Below are 15,637 nucleotides of genomic sequence, written 5' to 3' on the forward strand. Positions count from 1 at the left end.
AGCCGCGCAGGTGGAGGAGGGTGGGGGAGGATATCGGCAGTTTTTTTTCAGTTGTCCTGTTCTGGTGTTTTAGCTTCTGTGTAATCAGCTGCCCTTTTGGAAATCGGGCGGGGGTTGTGGCTGGACGCCGGTGTCACTGACTTGTCTTCAGCATAGAATGCAGAAGTAACATGTTCCCAGCACTGGAAACAGAGGTAAAGCAGGAGGTTGGTACACTCCCCTCTCCAGGAACTCCACAGAAATCCAGTACTTCTATATCAGAAGGTATATTCTGGTGGCACCTTTTTCCGGCAGGAGATCTTGATCCCCAAGATAGAATAATTTGCATGAATGTCTTTCACTCGGTTTGTTTACGGAATCCTTGGGTATACTGTCCTTTGCAACAAACACTTCTTGTGTGCCTTTTGTTAAGAGTTCAGTATTACTTGAAAGGACTTTCGGGATTGAGATGACTTTTCCTTTCACAGACTCTTCCTGATCCCTATGAAGACTTTATGTACCATCATCTTCAATACTATGGCTACTTTAAAGGTAATATCTCATTCTTACCTAGCATCACCTTTTCTGCCTTCATGGAGTAAATGGTTTCATTAACTGGAAGAGTTGCACTTGGATGAACTAATGGCGAATTTTTCTAGCACTATAAGGGAAAGGTGAAGGGAAGTGAAAAGTACTTCCTTTCTCCATTGCTGTGCTGCTGTGTGTCACCTCTTTTGAGTGTGTATACAAGAGTCTGTCTATCCTTGGGCCAATACCACCACCCTTTCTTAATTATACCATATGGCATTTAAATAGTCTTGATAATCTGGAAAGACATGGCCTGCATCTTGTCCACAAGTCTCTTGGCTGTTCTTACCTTTTCCATTGTATTGAATCTGTAGATCAAATTTCAGAAGAAGTGAGAATTTTCTAATACTGGTTCTGCAATCTATGAATATACTCTGTTTCCTCGTCTACATAGATGTTGTTTAATGCCTCCCAATAAAGATTTGTAAATTCGTCATGGGACTTTGTATCGTTAGGCTACCATAAATGGTATCTTTTTAAATTTTGATTCTCTTTGTTCCTAGTATCTAGAAATAAAATTAAGTTTCATTATTGATTTTATTTCTATCAACCTTGTTAAACTTTCTTATTAACTGTTTCATTTTTAAAGTGATAATTTGTGGGGCACCTGGGTGGCTCAGTTGGTTAAGTGTCCGACTTCGGCTCAGGTTACGATCTCACAGTTCGTGGGTTTGAGCCCCACATCGGGCTCTTTGCTGACAGCTTGAAGCCTGGAGCCTGTCCCTCTCTTCTGTGTCTCCCTCTCTTTCTGCCCCTCCCCTGCGCGCACTCTCTCTCTCTCAAAAATGAATAAACGTTTAAAAAATAATAATAAAGTGGTAATTTGTTGAAAACAATTTCCAGTTAGCCAGATTCAAGAGCCCTCAAGACAAAGCAGCTTTGGGCACCTTTCTCTTTCCACTGTACCATGCTGCTTCTCAAGTCTCTCCTCACTGTAAAATGGAGAAAATGATGCTTAGCTCACGTAAATTGGAATATGAAAGCTTTTTGGAAAATAGGACATGTTCATTGTAAAAGCCTGCCGTGGGTGACGGGTGGTGACAGAAGTAGTGGCGGGTTTGGTAGTGGTCGTGGTTTTGGTATTAACCTAGATGTTACAGGTGATGAACTAGCCTTCCAGCACCTTTGTTTAATTGTCTATTCATAGGTCACAGAGGTAGTTTACCAACCTCAGCTACACACCAGCATGTTTGGAAGAATAATCCTCGATACCTGTTGACCGGCTTTTTTGGAGAAAGACAGGGTATGGTACCAGACCCTCTGCAAAAGGAGAAGCTTCTGTGTGAGTAATAATCAGTGTCTGTGAACCCCAGAATTCAGTTGCCTTGAGCAACTCCTTCAGGTATTGAGGAGAATATGGCCTAACTCGAGAGAAGCCAGAGAAGCAGCCTCGGCCACCGTTTCCTGACATCACTCAAAAATGTTCTATCTAGATCCACTTTGGAGTATAGGTTTTAAATTAAAATACTATACCTTCTGGATTATCTGTTTCTTCAAATTGTTGGAAAATTTGTTAAGACTCTTTGGTCAAGAGGAGCACATTGATTTTTACACAGATTTGATGGATGTATTTGTTAAGGCAGTTTGCATAATAGTGGTGGAAACCAGGGGACTCCTGGGTGGATCAGCCAGTTGAACCTTCCAACTTTATTTCGGGTCATGATCTCACAGTTCATGGGTTCAAGCCCCACGTCAGGCTCTGTGCTGACAGCTCAGAGCCTGGAGCCTGCTTCAGATTTTCTGTCTCCCTCTCTCTCTGCCCCTCTCCCACTCATGGTCGGTCTCTCTCTCTCTCTCTCTCTTTCAAAAATAAACATTAGAAAAAATAAAAAAAAAAAGAATGGTGGAAACCAATTTCAGCTAGCTTAAGTAAAAAATAAGTTTTCACAAGGATTTTATAGGTTCCTTCTGGAATCTAAGGGCAGGTGTGCAGTTGAATTTCTCCCTCAATACATATGCAACCAAAAGTCAATTCACTTTTCTTTTCCCCATATCCTCCCCTGATCCCAGTTCAAGCTGCCGTCATTTCTCATTATTGAAACAGCCCCAGTACTTGGTCTCCTGAATTCTTCTCTTGTTTCATGCTAATCCCTTCCAGTCTGTTTTCCACACAGCATTATTCTTTTTTATATGCAAATCTGATTGTGCCCTTTTTCTAGTTAAAACCTGTGAATGACATGACTCAAAAGCCATAAAATACTGTGAAGAAAGCAAAATAACAAACTGAAAAAGAAAAAGTTTGCGACAAATATGTCAAAGGATTACAGTCCTTAACATAACAGGCTCTTACAAATCAATATGTAAAAGATGACCAGACAGGAAAATGGGCAAAGACAACCAAAGCAGAAAAAGACATGAGCAAGTCTTTCCTAAAAACAAATACAGTCGACAGGCTTATGGAAAGATGCTCGATTTCACGTCCGATTAAAGATACAAATCAAAATGTCAAGGTGCTGTTTTTTTAATTATGGGATTTGGGAAAAAAAGCTTTTTTTAATGACACCTAGTATATATAGGTCAGGGTATGGGGGAACACTCCTCCACTGCTGTCAGGGATGTGAACAGGTAGACTATTTTAGGAAGGCAATTTGACACTACCTGGGAAATTTAGTACAGTGCACGACCCTTGACGCAGCAATTCTGTTTTAAAATCTATGTCTGCGCACATCCCAGTGCCCTGAAGGCTCTTCCATTCTGTGTCCCAGGGCTCCTGACAGGGAGTTAGAAAGGCAGGGGTTGAGCGAAGGAGACTCATCTGGGTGGGATGGCTTAGGAGCCAGCTGATTGCCCCACACCCTTCAGTTTCCTCCTGCCCCATTTAACTGACACTCAAGATAACATTCATAAGAAATGATTGCCAGGCTCAATAGAATAAAAAACATGAATGCAAAATCAGCTGGTAGAGGCAACAGTGTGAATGAGGTTTAGAGTGTGATTGATAATAGGATGTGCCCGGGAACCTGTGGGTGGACTTATAGAAGTCTCCTCCTACGATAAGTTCATCTCAGCCTTACTGCTTCTGTCCACTTTGTTCACAGTAAGGGGTAGTCCTCACAGGACAATGCAGCTGTAAATGCATGATCCTTATAGTAAATTGAGAATCTCAGTGGTATTAAGTAAAAATGATCTTTAGAGCAACCAGACTCCAGACTTTTTTTCCTGTTTTGATCGTTGAAGTAAAGATCTTTCTGCATCATCTTTGTAGCAAAGTATTTTTATGCTGTTGGTTTTTTAACCAGAAAAGAACAAAGAGAAAAAGGAATGGGTTACAATACAATCTGCTTATTTAAAAAAAGAAGAAAAAATAATAGAGAAGGGCACCTAGGTGGCTCAGTCAGTTACAGTTAAGTGGTCCAACTTTGGCTCAGGTCATGATCTCATGGCTCGTGAATTGGTGCCCTACATCGGGCTCTATGCTGACAGCTTAGAGCCTGGAGCCTGCTTTGGATTCTGTGTCTCTCTCTCTGCCCCTCCCTCACTCATTCTCTGTCTGTCTCTCTCTTTCACTCTCTCTCTCTCTCAAAAATAAATAAGCATTAAAGAAAGTAAATGAATAAAACAAAAGAAAAGGAATATATGTGTAAAGTTGCAAATTCAAATGGCAGAAAAAAAGGAAAACTAAAAGCCCTCCGTGCCCTACTCCTGATAAAGCCATTATTGTCTTAATTCTTTTCATATATCCTCATGTATCTGTGTGTTCTTGTCTTTTTAATTACTCACAGGGGATACTATACACAATACTATAATACTATAACTTTGATATTTTTTTTCCATTTAATAATACACCTTACAGAGGTTTTTCAAATGAGCACACACACAATTTTTTACCTCATCTTTTTTTTTTTTTTAACGTTTATTCATTTTTTGAGAGACAGAAAGAGAGCATGAGTGAAAGAGGGGCAGAGAGAGAGGGAAACACAGAATTCCAAGCAGGTTCCAGGCTCTGAGCTGTCAGCACAGAGCCTGACATGGGGTTTGAACTCACAAACCACGACCTGAGCCAAAGTTGGACGCTTAACCGACTGAGCCACTCAGGCACCCCTACCTCATCTTTTTTAAGGGCACCTACAGTATTCCACCTGATTAATATGTCATAATTATTTTAACTTCCCTTTTGATGTTTTCGTTGTTTCCACATTTTTGTTATTTGAACATTGCTTCAGTAAGCGTCTTAGTATGTGTAGTTTTTTTCTTTTTAAGTTTATTTATTTATTTTGAGAGAGAGAGCGAGCAGGGGAGGGGCAGAGAGAGAAGGAAAGAGAGAGAATCCCAAGCAGGCTCTGCACCATCAGCACGGAGCCCGACATGGGGCTTGAACCTACGAGGCATGAGTTCATGACCTGAGCCAAACCAAAAGTTGGGCATTTAACCGACTGAGCCACCCAGGCGTCCCTGTATGTGTATCTTGATGAATTTTTGTGAGAAAATCTGTAAAGTAAATTCTTAGCAGTGGGATTGCTGGATCAATGGTTCTGTATTTTAAATGTTACTAGATAAACTGCCAAACTGCTTTCCAGAAAGTTTGTACTGATTTGCCCACTTGCCAGCAGGTTCTGAGAGTACCTGTTTACTTAACACCTGTGCCAGAATGAATGTGAAAACACATAAATGCTTTTTGTGTCTGTTAGGTAAAAAAGTGGTATTTCCTTGTCATAGTGGTTTACATTTCTTGATGTAACACTGAGCAGCTTTACCATCTTTCCAAATGTTTATGATCCCCCCTCCCCTCATTAAACTAGGGAAAAAATTAAGAGACAGAAAAAACAGGGCCCTGAAATTAAAAAGAAAAAATTTTAGAGAAAGAAAAGAAAAAAAGAAGGAAAAATGGGGCCCTAAATAGGGGTGGAGGATGGAAAGGGATAGGGAAAGAGGGAAGAAAAAAGAAAGTCACAGATCCCTAGGACAAACCATGCCTCCTTCTTCCTCTTTCTAGGGCCCACCTGTATATCTTCACCTGTGCATAGACAGATAGAAGCTGTGAGCAGAGGTATTCCATGTCCTTCCAGACCCGAAAACTCATGCTGCTGCTTTACAGAAATACGTCTTCACTCCCTGCTCTCCCCTCCAGATCTGGCACTCACCACACCCAGGGGCTTTTGGCCTTTCCTTCCCCCTCTCCTTGCCTTTCTTTGCCTTCTTCCTCTCATTTCTCTTCTTTTTCTCCGTCCTGGGAGCCTCTTTTCCTCCTTTCTTTCTCATTCTTTTTCCCAAGAGCTCATCTTTCTCTCCTGCCCCTGCTCTCTCCTCTTCGTTAGTTTCTGTGTCCTCCCAACCATTGTATTTTGAATTTGAAAGTTAATTTGTAGATTATTTCTACAAATTAGTTAATAGTTATTAGTGTTGTTAATAAAGTCTTACGTACTTTTCTCTAAAACGCTAACGGATGAAATGCAGTTTCCTCTTTTGCCTCTCTAAGCAAAAATAATATGACATAATTTGATTTAAAAAACAAAAAAGTTTCTTCTAACTTACTCTAAACCTTTACATTTAAATATTTAATAGACTGTGTAGAATTTTAATAATGTAGAATTTTAACTTTGCATAATGTCAATGCTGTCGTCTTGGACTAGATCTCCTTCTTGAAGGAGACACCTGTCTTAGGATTGTGCACCTGTGCTCATATTTTAATACAGTGCTTCAAGTTACTTGGTTGTCACAGTTGAGCTGTAAAGTCCCCAAGAAGAAAAGGAAAGCTGTTCACTCATTCCCTTTCTCTCTGCAGATTCTCTTATGCTTAGTTCACCACTTCTTAAGAGCAGGCAGCTTCTTCATGATGAATTTGGTGAAGTCAGCCCATGTCTTCGAGAACCCCGAGATCTCTTTACCTTCTTCTCTAGCAGTGGGCCTCTGCAGGCTCCGAGGTGGCCAATAGAATGTGAGGTCATCAAGGAAAACCTTCATCATATTGGTAATGTGACTTCTGTGTCGCGTTGCTGTCCTGACAGACATTATTATGAGAACCTATTAAGTCCAGCATACTGAAGTACAAGGCAGGACAGATTCAACATCTGTTAGCTCATCCTGAAATGATTAAGCCCTGGGAAACTGATATACACTGGTCAAAGTAAAAGTTACACTAATGTGTAAGCTCAAATGCTTCAGGGTTTATTGGAATGGAGGGATACCTTTCTAGAGGCCGAAATATATCAGTACTTACATCTGCCTCAGTATTAATATGCTTGAGTTTTAGGAATTGTATTTTTTTTTTGACTCAAAATCACATGATGTAACATTTTTTTTTTTTACTTTTTTTAACTATTAGAATTTATTTATTAAATGTTTTATATGTTATCTTTAGATATTTTCTATTATGATCTTTTTATTTGTTTATTTTATTTCATTTTATTATTATTATTTTTTAATTTACATCCAAGTTAGTTAGCATATAGTACAACAATGATTTCAGGAGTAGATTCCTTAGTGCCCCTTACCCATTTAGCCCATCCCTCCTCCCAGAATCCCTCCAGTGACCTTCTGTTTGTTCTCCATATTTAAGAGTCTCTTAGGTTTTTGTGCCCCTCCCTGTTGTTGTATTATTTTTGTTTCCCTTCCCTTCTGTTCATCTGTTTTGTCTCTTAAAGTCCTCATATGAGTGAAGTCATAGTGATATTTGTCTTTCTCTGACTAATTTCATGTAGCATAATACCCTCCAGTTCCATCCTCATAGTTGCAAATGGCAAGATTTCATTCTTTTTGATTGCCGAGGAATATTCCATTGTATATATATACCACATCTTCTTTATCCATTCGTCCATGGATGGACATTTGGGCTCTTTCCATACTTTGGCTATTGTTGATAGTGCTGCTATAAACATGGGGGTGCATGTGCCCCTTTGAAACAGCGTACCTGTATCCCTTGGATAAATACCTAGTAGTGCAATTGCTGGGTCGTAGAGTAGTTCTATTTTTAATTTTTTGAGGAACCTCCATACTGTTTTCCAGAGTGGCTCCACCAGCTTGCATTCCCACCAGCAATGCAAAAGAGATCCTCTTTCTCCGCACCCTCGCCAACATCTGTTGTTGCCTGAGTTGTTCATGTTAGCCTTCTGACAGGTGTGAGGTGATATCTCATTGTGGTTTGATTTGTATTTCCCTGATGATGAATGATGTTGAGCATTTTGTCTTGTGTCAGTTGGCTATCTGGATGTCTTCTTTGGAGAAGTGTCTATTCATGTGTTTTGTCCATTTCTTCACTGGATTCTTTGTTTTTTGGGTGTTGAGTTTGATAAGTTCTTTATAGATTTTGGATACTAACCCTTTATCTGATAGGTCATTTGCAAATATCTTCTCCCATTCCATCGGTTGCCTTTTATTTTTGCTGATTGTTTCTTTCGCTGTGCAGAAGCTTTTTTATTTTGATGAGGTCCCAATAGTTCATTTTTGCTTTTGTTTCCCTTGCCTCTGGAGACATGTTGAGTAAGAAGTTGCTGAGGCCGAGGTCAAAGAGGTTTTTGCCTGCTTTCTCCTCAAGGATTTTGATGGCTTCCTGTCTTACATTGAGGTCTTTCATCCATTTTGAGTTTATTTTTGTGTGTGGTGTAAGAAAGTGGTCCAGGTTCATTCTTGTGCATGTCACTGTCCAGTTTTCCCAGCACCACTTGCTGAAGAGACTGTCTTTATTCCATCAGATATTCTTTCCTGCTTTGTCAAAGATTAGTTGGCCATACGTTTGTGGGTCCATTTCTGGGTTCTCTATTCCGTTCCATTGATCTGAGTGTCTGTTTTTGTGCCATAGGAGTTGTATTTTTACTAGCCTTGGTATAGCTGATGAACACTATACATACCAGAACATAGTTTTTACTGTTGTTTTGTTGTTGTTGTTGTTGTTGTTGTTGTTGTTGTTAGATTTTTTTTGTTGGTTTTTTTTTAAGTAGGCTTAAACCCACTGTGCAGCCCAGTGCGGGGTTTGAACTCACGATCCTGAAGATCAAGACCTGAGTTGAGATCAAGAGTCAGACAGACACTTAGCTGAACGAGCCACACAAGCGCCCCAGTTTTGGCTGTTTTGGTTTTTTTTAGAGAGAAAGAGAGGTAGGGTGCAAGTGAGAGAGGGGCAGAGAGACAGAGAATCCCAGGAGGGGCAGAGAAAGAGAGGGAGAGAGAGAAAAAGAAGCAGGGCTCATGCTCGCCTGAAGCAGGGCTTGTGCTCACACGAAGTGGGACTAGAGCTCACCTGATGTGGGAATCAAACTCATGAACCCTGAGATCGTGACCTGAGCCAAAAGTCAGATGTGTGACCATTAAGCCACACAGGTGTCCCAGTTTTGACTGTTTTTAATTGCATTTTGAGTTTATTGGAGTGTTTTTGTGGAAATGGTGGAGACTAGTTTTGTGAGATTGCTGGTCATACGTTTGAGCTCTTGGTGCAGATACAATCTTCAGCATTCATTATGTGAGGGTTTCAGAAGTGGGTTGCATTGAAGTGGAGACTTTTCTAATGGCTGGGATGCCTACGTCTATCAAACATTATGTCTCTGCTTTAGACTGCTAGATAAACAACTGGATGTTTCTTATTCTCACACTTCCCTCTTATAATATTCATTCAATATATATTTAATAAGCATCGGCCATCTGCTAAGTGCAGTGCTTGGTGTTACAGATATAATGATAAACAAACGGAGACACCGAGAGTTCACATACTGGTGGGGTTGTTGAAGATACAACCAGGCAATTGCTTAGAGTTTAGTCCCTCTGGGAACGCTTAACACCAGCCTGGAAGATTAGGGAGGGTTTCCCAGAGGAGATGACACATATACTGAGATCTGAAGGATGATAAGTTACAAGTAATCCACCTGAGAAGGTCAAAGAAAATATTCTAGTTAGAGGACATAGAGGAAGAGCATGGCATGTTTGAGCAACCATGGAGCATTGAGCATGAAAGACAGGAGATAAAGCTGAAAATAGAGGGAACTTCTCAGTGTCTTAACTGGGCACAGGATTCTGCTCTTAAGGTGTTTGGAAATGGAGGGTGAATTTTGAGTTCGTATAATAGCTGAGAAGTCCTAAGATCAATTTTTAGATAAAAGTCTAAGTTGATGTGGCTGAACAATAGGATTTTGCTTTTCTCTGTATAAAATAAGCAGAGAAAATTCCTGTGAGGATTTTGGATGCAGTTCCAAGAGGGGGAAAAGGTGGGAAACTGGAATTAAATAACCACGTTATTGCAGTGGTAATCCACAAAAGCACTAGATTTTTATTTATTTTTTTAAATACTATGCCCAACGTGGAGCTCGAATCCAGAATCCCAAGATCAAGAGTTGCACCCCAGCACTAGATATTTTAAAAGGCAATTCTTTTTAATTTCAAGGAAATTTGATAACAAGCACCTTATTGTTTAAACCAAATTGACACCCTCATCATTTCCCATCTCTTTAAAGATAAGAAATTAGCATTGTTTTTTTAAATTTTTTTTAATGTTTTATTTTATTTTTGAAAGAGAGACAGAGCACAAGTGGGGGAGGGGTACAGAGAAAGGGAGACACAGAATCTGAAGCAGGCTCCAGGCTCCGAGCTATCAGCAAGAGCCCGACACGGGGCTCAAACTCACGAACCGTGAAATCATGACCCTGAGCTGAAGTCAGACACTCAACTGACTGAGCCACCCAAGTGGCCCAAGCATTGTTTTTTAATGAGTTGCACCTTTATTATTTATTTTGTCTTTATTTTTTTATATTTAGTCAGTCAGAAGATAATATTAGAAGCAGTAAAGAACTGCAGGGTTTTTTTTTCATGTTTATTTTTGAGAGAGCACGCATGTGAGTTGAGGAAGGGCAGAGAGAGAGGAAGACAGAGGATCTGAAGGAGGTTCTGTGCTGTCAACCCAGAGCCCAGTGTGGGGCTTGAAATCATGAACCCTGAGATCATGACCTGAGCCAAAGTCAGATGCTTAACTGACTGAGCCACCCAGGTTCCCTAAGAACAGAAGTTTTAAGCACAGATTTTGGAGTGATTCCAATGAGGTTCTAGGCCCAGATCTGCCACTTACTAGCTGTATGACCTTGAGCTCATTTTTTTTTTCATTCAAATTTATTTAAACTAAAAAAAAAAAAAAAAAACTGGTTACCCATTTCTCCTGTCTACCTCTGGCAACCACCAATGAGCTTATTTCTTTGGTTTTGTTGTTTGTTTTGTTTTTTAAATCCAATATGTAAGAGAGATCACACAGTATTTGTCTTTCTCTGTCTGACTTATTTCACTTACCACAATGTCCTCAAGGTCTGTACATGTTGCAAATGACAAGATTTCATTCCTTTTTTATGGATGAATAATATGTCATTGTGTATTTGTACCACAATTTCTTTGTCCATTCATTCATCAATGAACACTTAGGTTATTTCCATATCTTGGCTATTATAAATAATGCTGCAGTGAACATGGGGGTGCCCTTATGTTTTTGAGTTAGTATTTTCATTTTCTTTGGATAAATACCCAGAAGTAGAATTGCTGGATCATATGGTAGTTTTATTTTACAATTTTTTTTAAGTTTTTTTTTTTTTTTTAAGACAGCGAGAGAGAGCACAAGGAAGAACAAGTGGGGTGGGGGGCAGAGACTGAGGGAGAGAGAGAATCCCAAGAAGGTCCCGCATTGCCAGTGCAGAGCCCTACACAGGGCTCAAACTCAAGAACCATGAGATCATGACCTGAGCCAAAATCAAGAGTCAGATGCTTAACCGACTGAGCCACCCCTATTTTATAATTTTTTTGAGGAACCTCCATACCATTTTCCATAGTGGCTGTACCAATTTACATGCCCTGCCAACAATAGGGTTCTCTTTGCTCCACATCCTCACTAACATTTGTTATTTCTAGTCTTTTTGATGATAGCCATTCTAACTGGTATGAGGTGATTTTCATTGTAGTTTTGATTTGCATTTCCCTAATGATTATGATGTAGAGCATTTTTTCATGGCTCTGTTGGCCATCTGTATGTCTTCTTTGGAAAAATGTCTATTCAGATCCTCTGCCCATTTTTTAATTGGAATGCTTATTTGTTTGCTATGAAGGTGTATGAATCCTTTATATATTTTGGATAGTAGCCTCTTATCAGATATATTATTTGCAAATATTTTTTCCCATTCACTGGATTGCCTTTTCATTTTGTTAATGATTTCCTTTGCTGCACAGAAACTTTTTAATTTGATGCAGTCCCACTTGTTTATTTTTGCTTTTGCTGCTTTTGCTTTTAGTGTCAGATTTAAAAAATAATCACTAGGGGGCACCTGGCTGGCTCAGTCAGTAGAGCATGTGACTCTTGATCTTAGGGTTGTGAGTTCAACCCCACATTGGGCATGGAGCCTACCTAAAAAACATCATCACCAAGACCAATGCCCAGCAGCTTACTGCCTATGTTTTCTTCTAGGAGTTTTATGGTTTCAGGTCTTAAATTCAAGTCTTTAATCCATTTTGAGTTTAATTTTTTGTATGGTGTCAGACAGTGTTCCAGTTTCATTCTTTTGCATGTGACTGTCCAGTTTTCCCAACACCCTTTATTGAAGAGACTGTCCTTCCTCATCATATATTCTTGGCTCCTTTGTCATCAATTAATGGACCATGTATATGTGGATTTACTTCTGGGCTGTCTATTCTGTTCCATTGATATATGTGTCTGATTTTATGCTAATACCATACTGTTTTAACTACTGTAGCTTTATAATATAGTTTGAAATCAGGGAGCATGAAGTCTCTATCTAGCTTTGTTCTTCTCTCAAGATTGCTCTGGCTACTCAGGGTCTTTATGGTTCCATAGAACTTTTAGGATTCTTTGGTCTATTTCTGTGAAAAAATGCCATTAGAATTTTTATAGTGACTGCATTGAATCTGTATATTGATTTGGGTAGTATGGACATTTAAAAATATTCTTCAAATACGTGAGCATGAATATCTTCTAATGTATTTGTGTCTTCTATTTCTTTCATTAATGTCTTATAGTTTTGAATATACAGGTCTTTCACCTCCTTAGTTAAATTTATTCCTAGGTATTTTATTCTTTTTGATACAGTTGTAAATGGGATTGTTTTCTTAATTTCTTTCTGATAGTTCATTACTAGTGTATAAACATGCAACATGTTTTTGTATTGATTGTAGTGATTTTGTATTCTGTATATTTACTGAATTTATTTATTAGTTCTAGCAGTTTTTTGATGAAGCTTTTACTATTTGGGGGAGTTTTTGAGAGAGAGAGAGGGGCATATGAAGAGGGAGAGAGAGAATCTTAAGCAGGCTCCACACCCAGCACAGAGCTCAACGCAGGGCTCAGTCTCACGACCCTGGGATCATGACCTGAACCAAAATCAAGAGTGGGACGCTTAACCAACTAAGCCACCCAGGTGCCCCTTTAGTGTTTTTTATGTACAGTATCATGTCATCTGCAAATAGTAACAGTTTGACAGTTTTACTTTCCTTTCCAATTTGGATGCCTTTTATTTATTTATTTTTCCTTGCCTGATTACTTCAGCAAGAACTTTCAGTACTATGTTGAGGAAAAATGACGAGTCAGCATCTTTGCCTTTGCCTGATCTTAGAAGAAAGGCTTTCAACTTTTCACATTTGAGTATGGTTTTAGCTGTGGACTTGTCATATATGGCCTTTATTATGTTGAGGCTCCCTCTATACCCACTGTGTTGAGTTTTTATCATAAATGGATGTTGAATTTAGCCAAATGGTTTTTCTGCATCGACCAAGATGATTGAGGATTGTTATCCTTCATTTTGTTAATGTGGTGTATCACATTATCTAATTTGCTGATGTTGAACCATCCTTGCATCACTGGAATAAATCCCACTTGATCAATGTATATGATCCTTTTAACGTATTATTGAATTTCATTTGTGTCTTTATATGCTGTTGGCTTTCATCAATGGCTACTGTAGTTAAAATGATACTGAGAGTTGCCCAAGTCACATACGAGAAATCTTTTAGAATTGAGTGTTACTGAAAAAGCTTTGTTTCTTCTGAAATAGTTGATATACTTGTTCCTCTATGGTAATATAAATTATGTAGCTGATCATATTTTCCTGCCTTTAAAAAGAACTTTTGGGCACCTGGCTGGCTTAGTCAGTAGAGTACATGACTCTTGATCTCAGTGTTGTAAATTTGAGCCCCGTGTTGGGTGTAGAGATTACTTAAAAATACAATCTTAAAAATAATTGCCAAAGAGAAAGAAGCTCAGGGCCAAATTTTGAAGAGTTGTTAGAGCAACTATAGATCAACTATATTGACCTTTCTGGCTTATTTTTAAGTCTTCTATTTAAAGTTTATATTTTGGGGCGCCTGGGTGGCTCAGTCGGTTAAGTAGCCGACTTTGGCTCAGGTCATGATCTCACAGACTGTGAGTTCGAGCCCCGCGTTAGGCTCTGTGCTGACAGCTCAGAGCCTGGAGCCTGTTTCAGATTCTGTGTCTCCCTCTTTCTGACCCTCCCTCGTTCATGCTCTGTCTCTCTCTGTATCAAAAATAAATAAACGTTAAAAAAAAAAATTTTTTTAAAAAAAGTTTATATTTTTGTTGTATATACTTTTTGTTAAAAATCTCCTCATAATCTTTATGGAAAGAAGCAAGACATAATTTACAAACAAACTGGAGACTTACTATGAGAATTTGGTTTGATTCAACCAGACTAACCACATGAATAATAATTATTATATATAATTTTACATTAGTTCTGGATAAAATACCTTTTATGTTGCTTCTTATTTTGTACATTTTTAATGTTTTCTTTCAGAGTGGGTTCCACCTCAACCAGAATATTTCTATCAACCTACAGGAAATGAAAAGTTACCAGAAATTGTAGGAGAAGAAAAAGGCACAGTTGTCTTTCAATTAGATTCAGGTATTGTTATTACACTGAACAGTCAGTGATAATCATGACAATATTGTAATAAACATATTTTCTATAATAACAGTTATTTTTAACAAACTATAGTTTAGTGATAAATAAACTGTCCTTCCAGACCAGCCTGAATAGGAGCCGTGATATTAATGGCTAATCAGATTTAAAATTTCAGTTGTTTTTTGGGGCACCTGGGTGGCTCAGTAGGTTGAGCGACTGACTTCGGCTCAGGTCATGATCTCACGATTTGTGAGTTTGAGCCCTGCATCGGGGGCTGTGCTGACAGCTCGGAGCCTGGAGCCTGCTTCAGATTCTGTGTCTCCCTCTCTCTCTGCCCCTCCCCACTCATGCTCTGTGTCAGAAATAAACATTAAAAAAAATATTAAAAATAAATAAATAATAAAATAAAATTTCAGTTGTTTTTTAAAATGACAGTACCTTTTTCTTAATAGTTCTAAGCCCATTTTAGAGGTTCTTCTGTATTGGGGAGCCTGGGTGGCTTAGTCGGTTGAGCTTCCGACTTCAGCTCAGGTCATGACCTCACAGTCTATGAGTTTAAGCCCCACGTCGGGCTCTGTGCTGACAGCTTGGAGCCTGGAGCCTGCTTCTGATTCTGTGTCTTCCTCTTTCTCTGCCCCTCCCCCACTCATGCTCTGTCTTTTTCTGTCTCAGAAATAAATAAACATTAAAAAAATAAATTTAAAGGTTCTCCTGTGTCACTCCACTTCCTAGAAATCAGATATTGGATATTTGGGGGAACTTGCTCTTCTTTTCTCCATCTCTGTGTTCTAGTGAGTTCTTTGTAGTATGTGCATATAACTCTCATTTACCATGTGGTTTAATTGATTTCCATTAATTTGCAGCCTTCCTATAGGTAGAATCCATCTCTCTCTTTTAATGTTTATTTTATTTCGAGAGAGAGAAAGAGAGCGCAATTGCAAGCAAGGGAAGGGCAGAGAGGGAGAGAGAGAATCCCAAGCAAGCTGTACACTCAGCACGGTGCCTGACACGGGGCTCAATCCCACAACCATGAGGTCATGACCTGAGCTAAAATCAAGAGTCGGACACTTAACCAACTGAACCACCCAGGGGCTCCTAGAAAATATTTTTAGGGGCACCTGGCTCAGTTGGTTAAGCATCTGACTGTTGATCTCAGCACAGGTCTTGGTCTTGGGATCGTGAGTTCACACCCTGTGTTGGACTCCTTGCTGGGCATGGAGCCTACTTAAGAAAGAAAAAAAAAG

At 39.2% G+C, this 15,637-nt stretch overlaps 1 protein-coding gene across 5 annotated transcripts in view; it reads left to right on the top strand.

Annotated features, from left to right (window-relative positions):
• Positions 1–77: 77 nt before the first annotated feature.
• LOC125917151 (cytosolic carboxypeptidase 2-like) overlaps positions 78–15,637 on the top strand; it is a 44,963-nt gene continuing 29,403 nt past the window's right edge. For 3 of the 5 annotated variants that reach the window (XM_049623420.1, XM_049623416.1, XM_049623421.1), the window contains exons 1-6: positions 78–206; positions 468–531; positions 1,715–1,849; positions 5,501–5,554; positions 6,290–6,475; positions 14,286–14,393. In XM_049623420.1, the coding sequence (XP_049479377.1) occupies positions 171–206; positions 468–531; positions 1,715–1,849; positions 5,501–5,554; positions 6,290–6,475; positions 14,286–14,393 (583 nt within the window). In that variant the 5' untranslated portion in view covers positions 78–170. The remainder of the gene's footprint in view (positions 207–467; positions 532–1,714; positions 1,850–5,500; positions 5,555–6,289; positions 6,476–14,285; positions 14,394–15,637) is intronic. The other 2 variants (XM_049623417.1, XM_049623418.1) reach the window with 2 other exon arrangements.

The sequence above is a fragment of the Panthera uncia genome, unplaced genomic scaffold (assembly GCF_023721935.1).
Source record: "Panthera uncia isolate 11264 unplaced genomic scaffold, Puncia_PCG_1.0 HiC_scaffold_1537, whole genome shotgun sequence".
Taxonomy (NCBI): domain Eukaryota; kingdom Metazoa; phylum Chordata; class Mammalia; order Carnivora; family Felidae; genus Panthera; species Panthera uncia.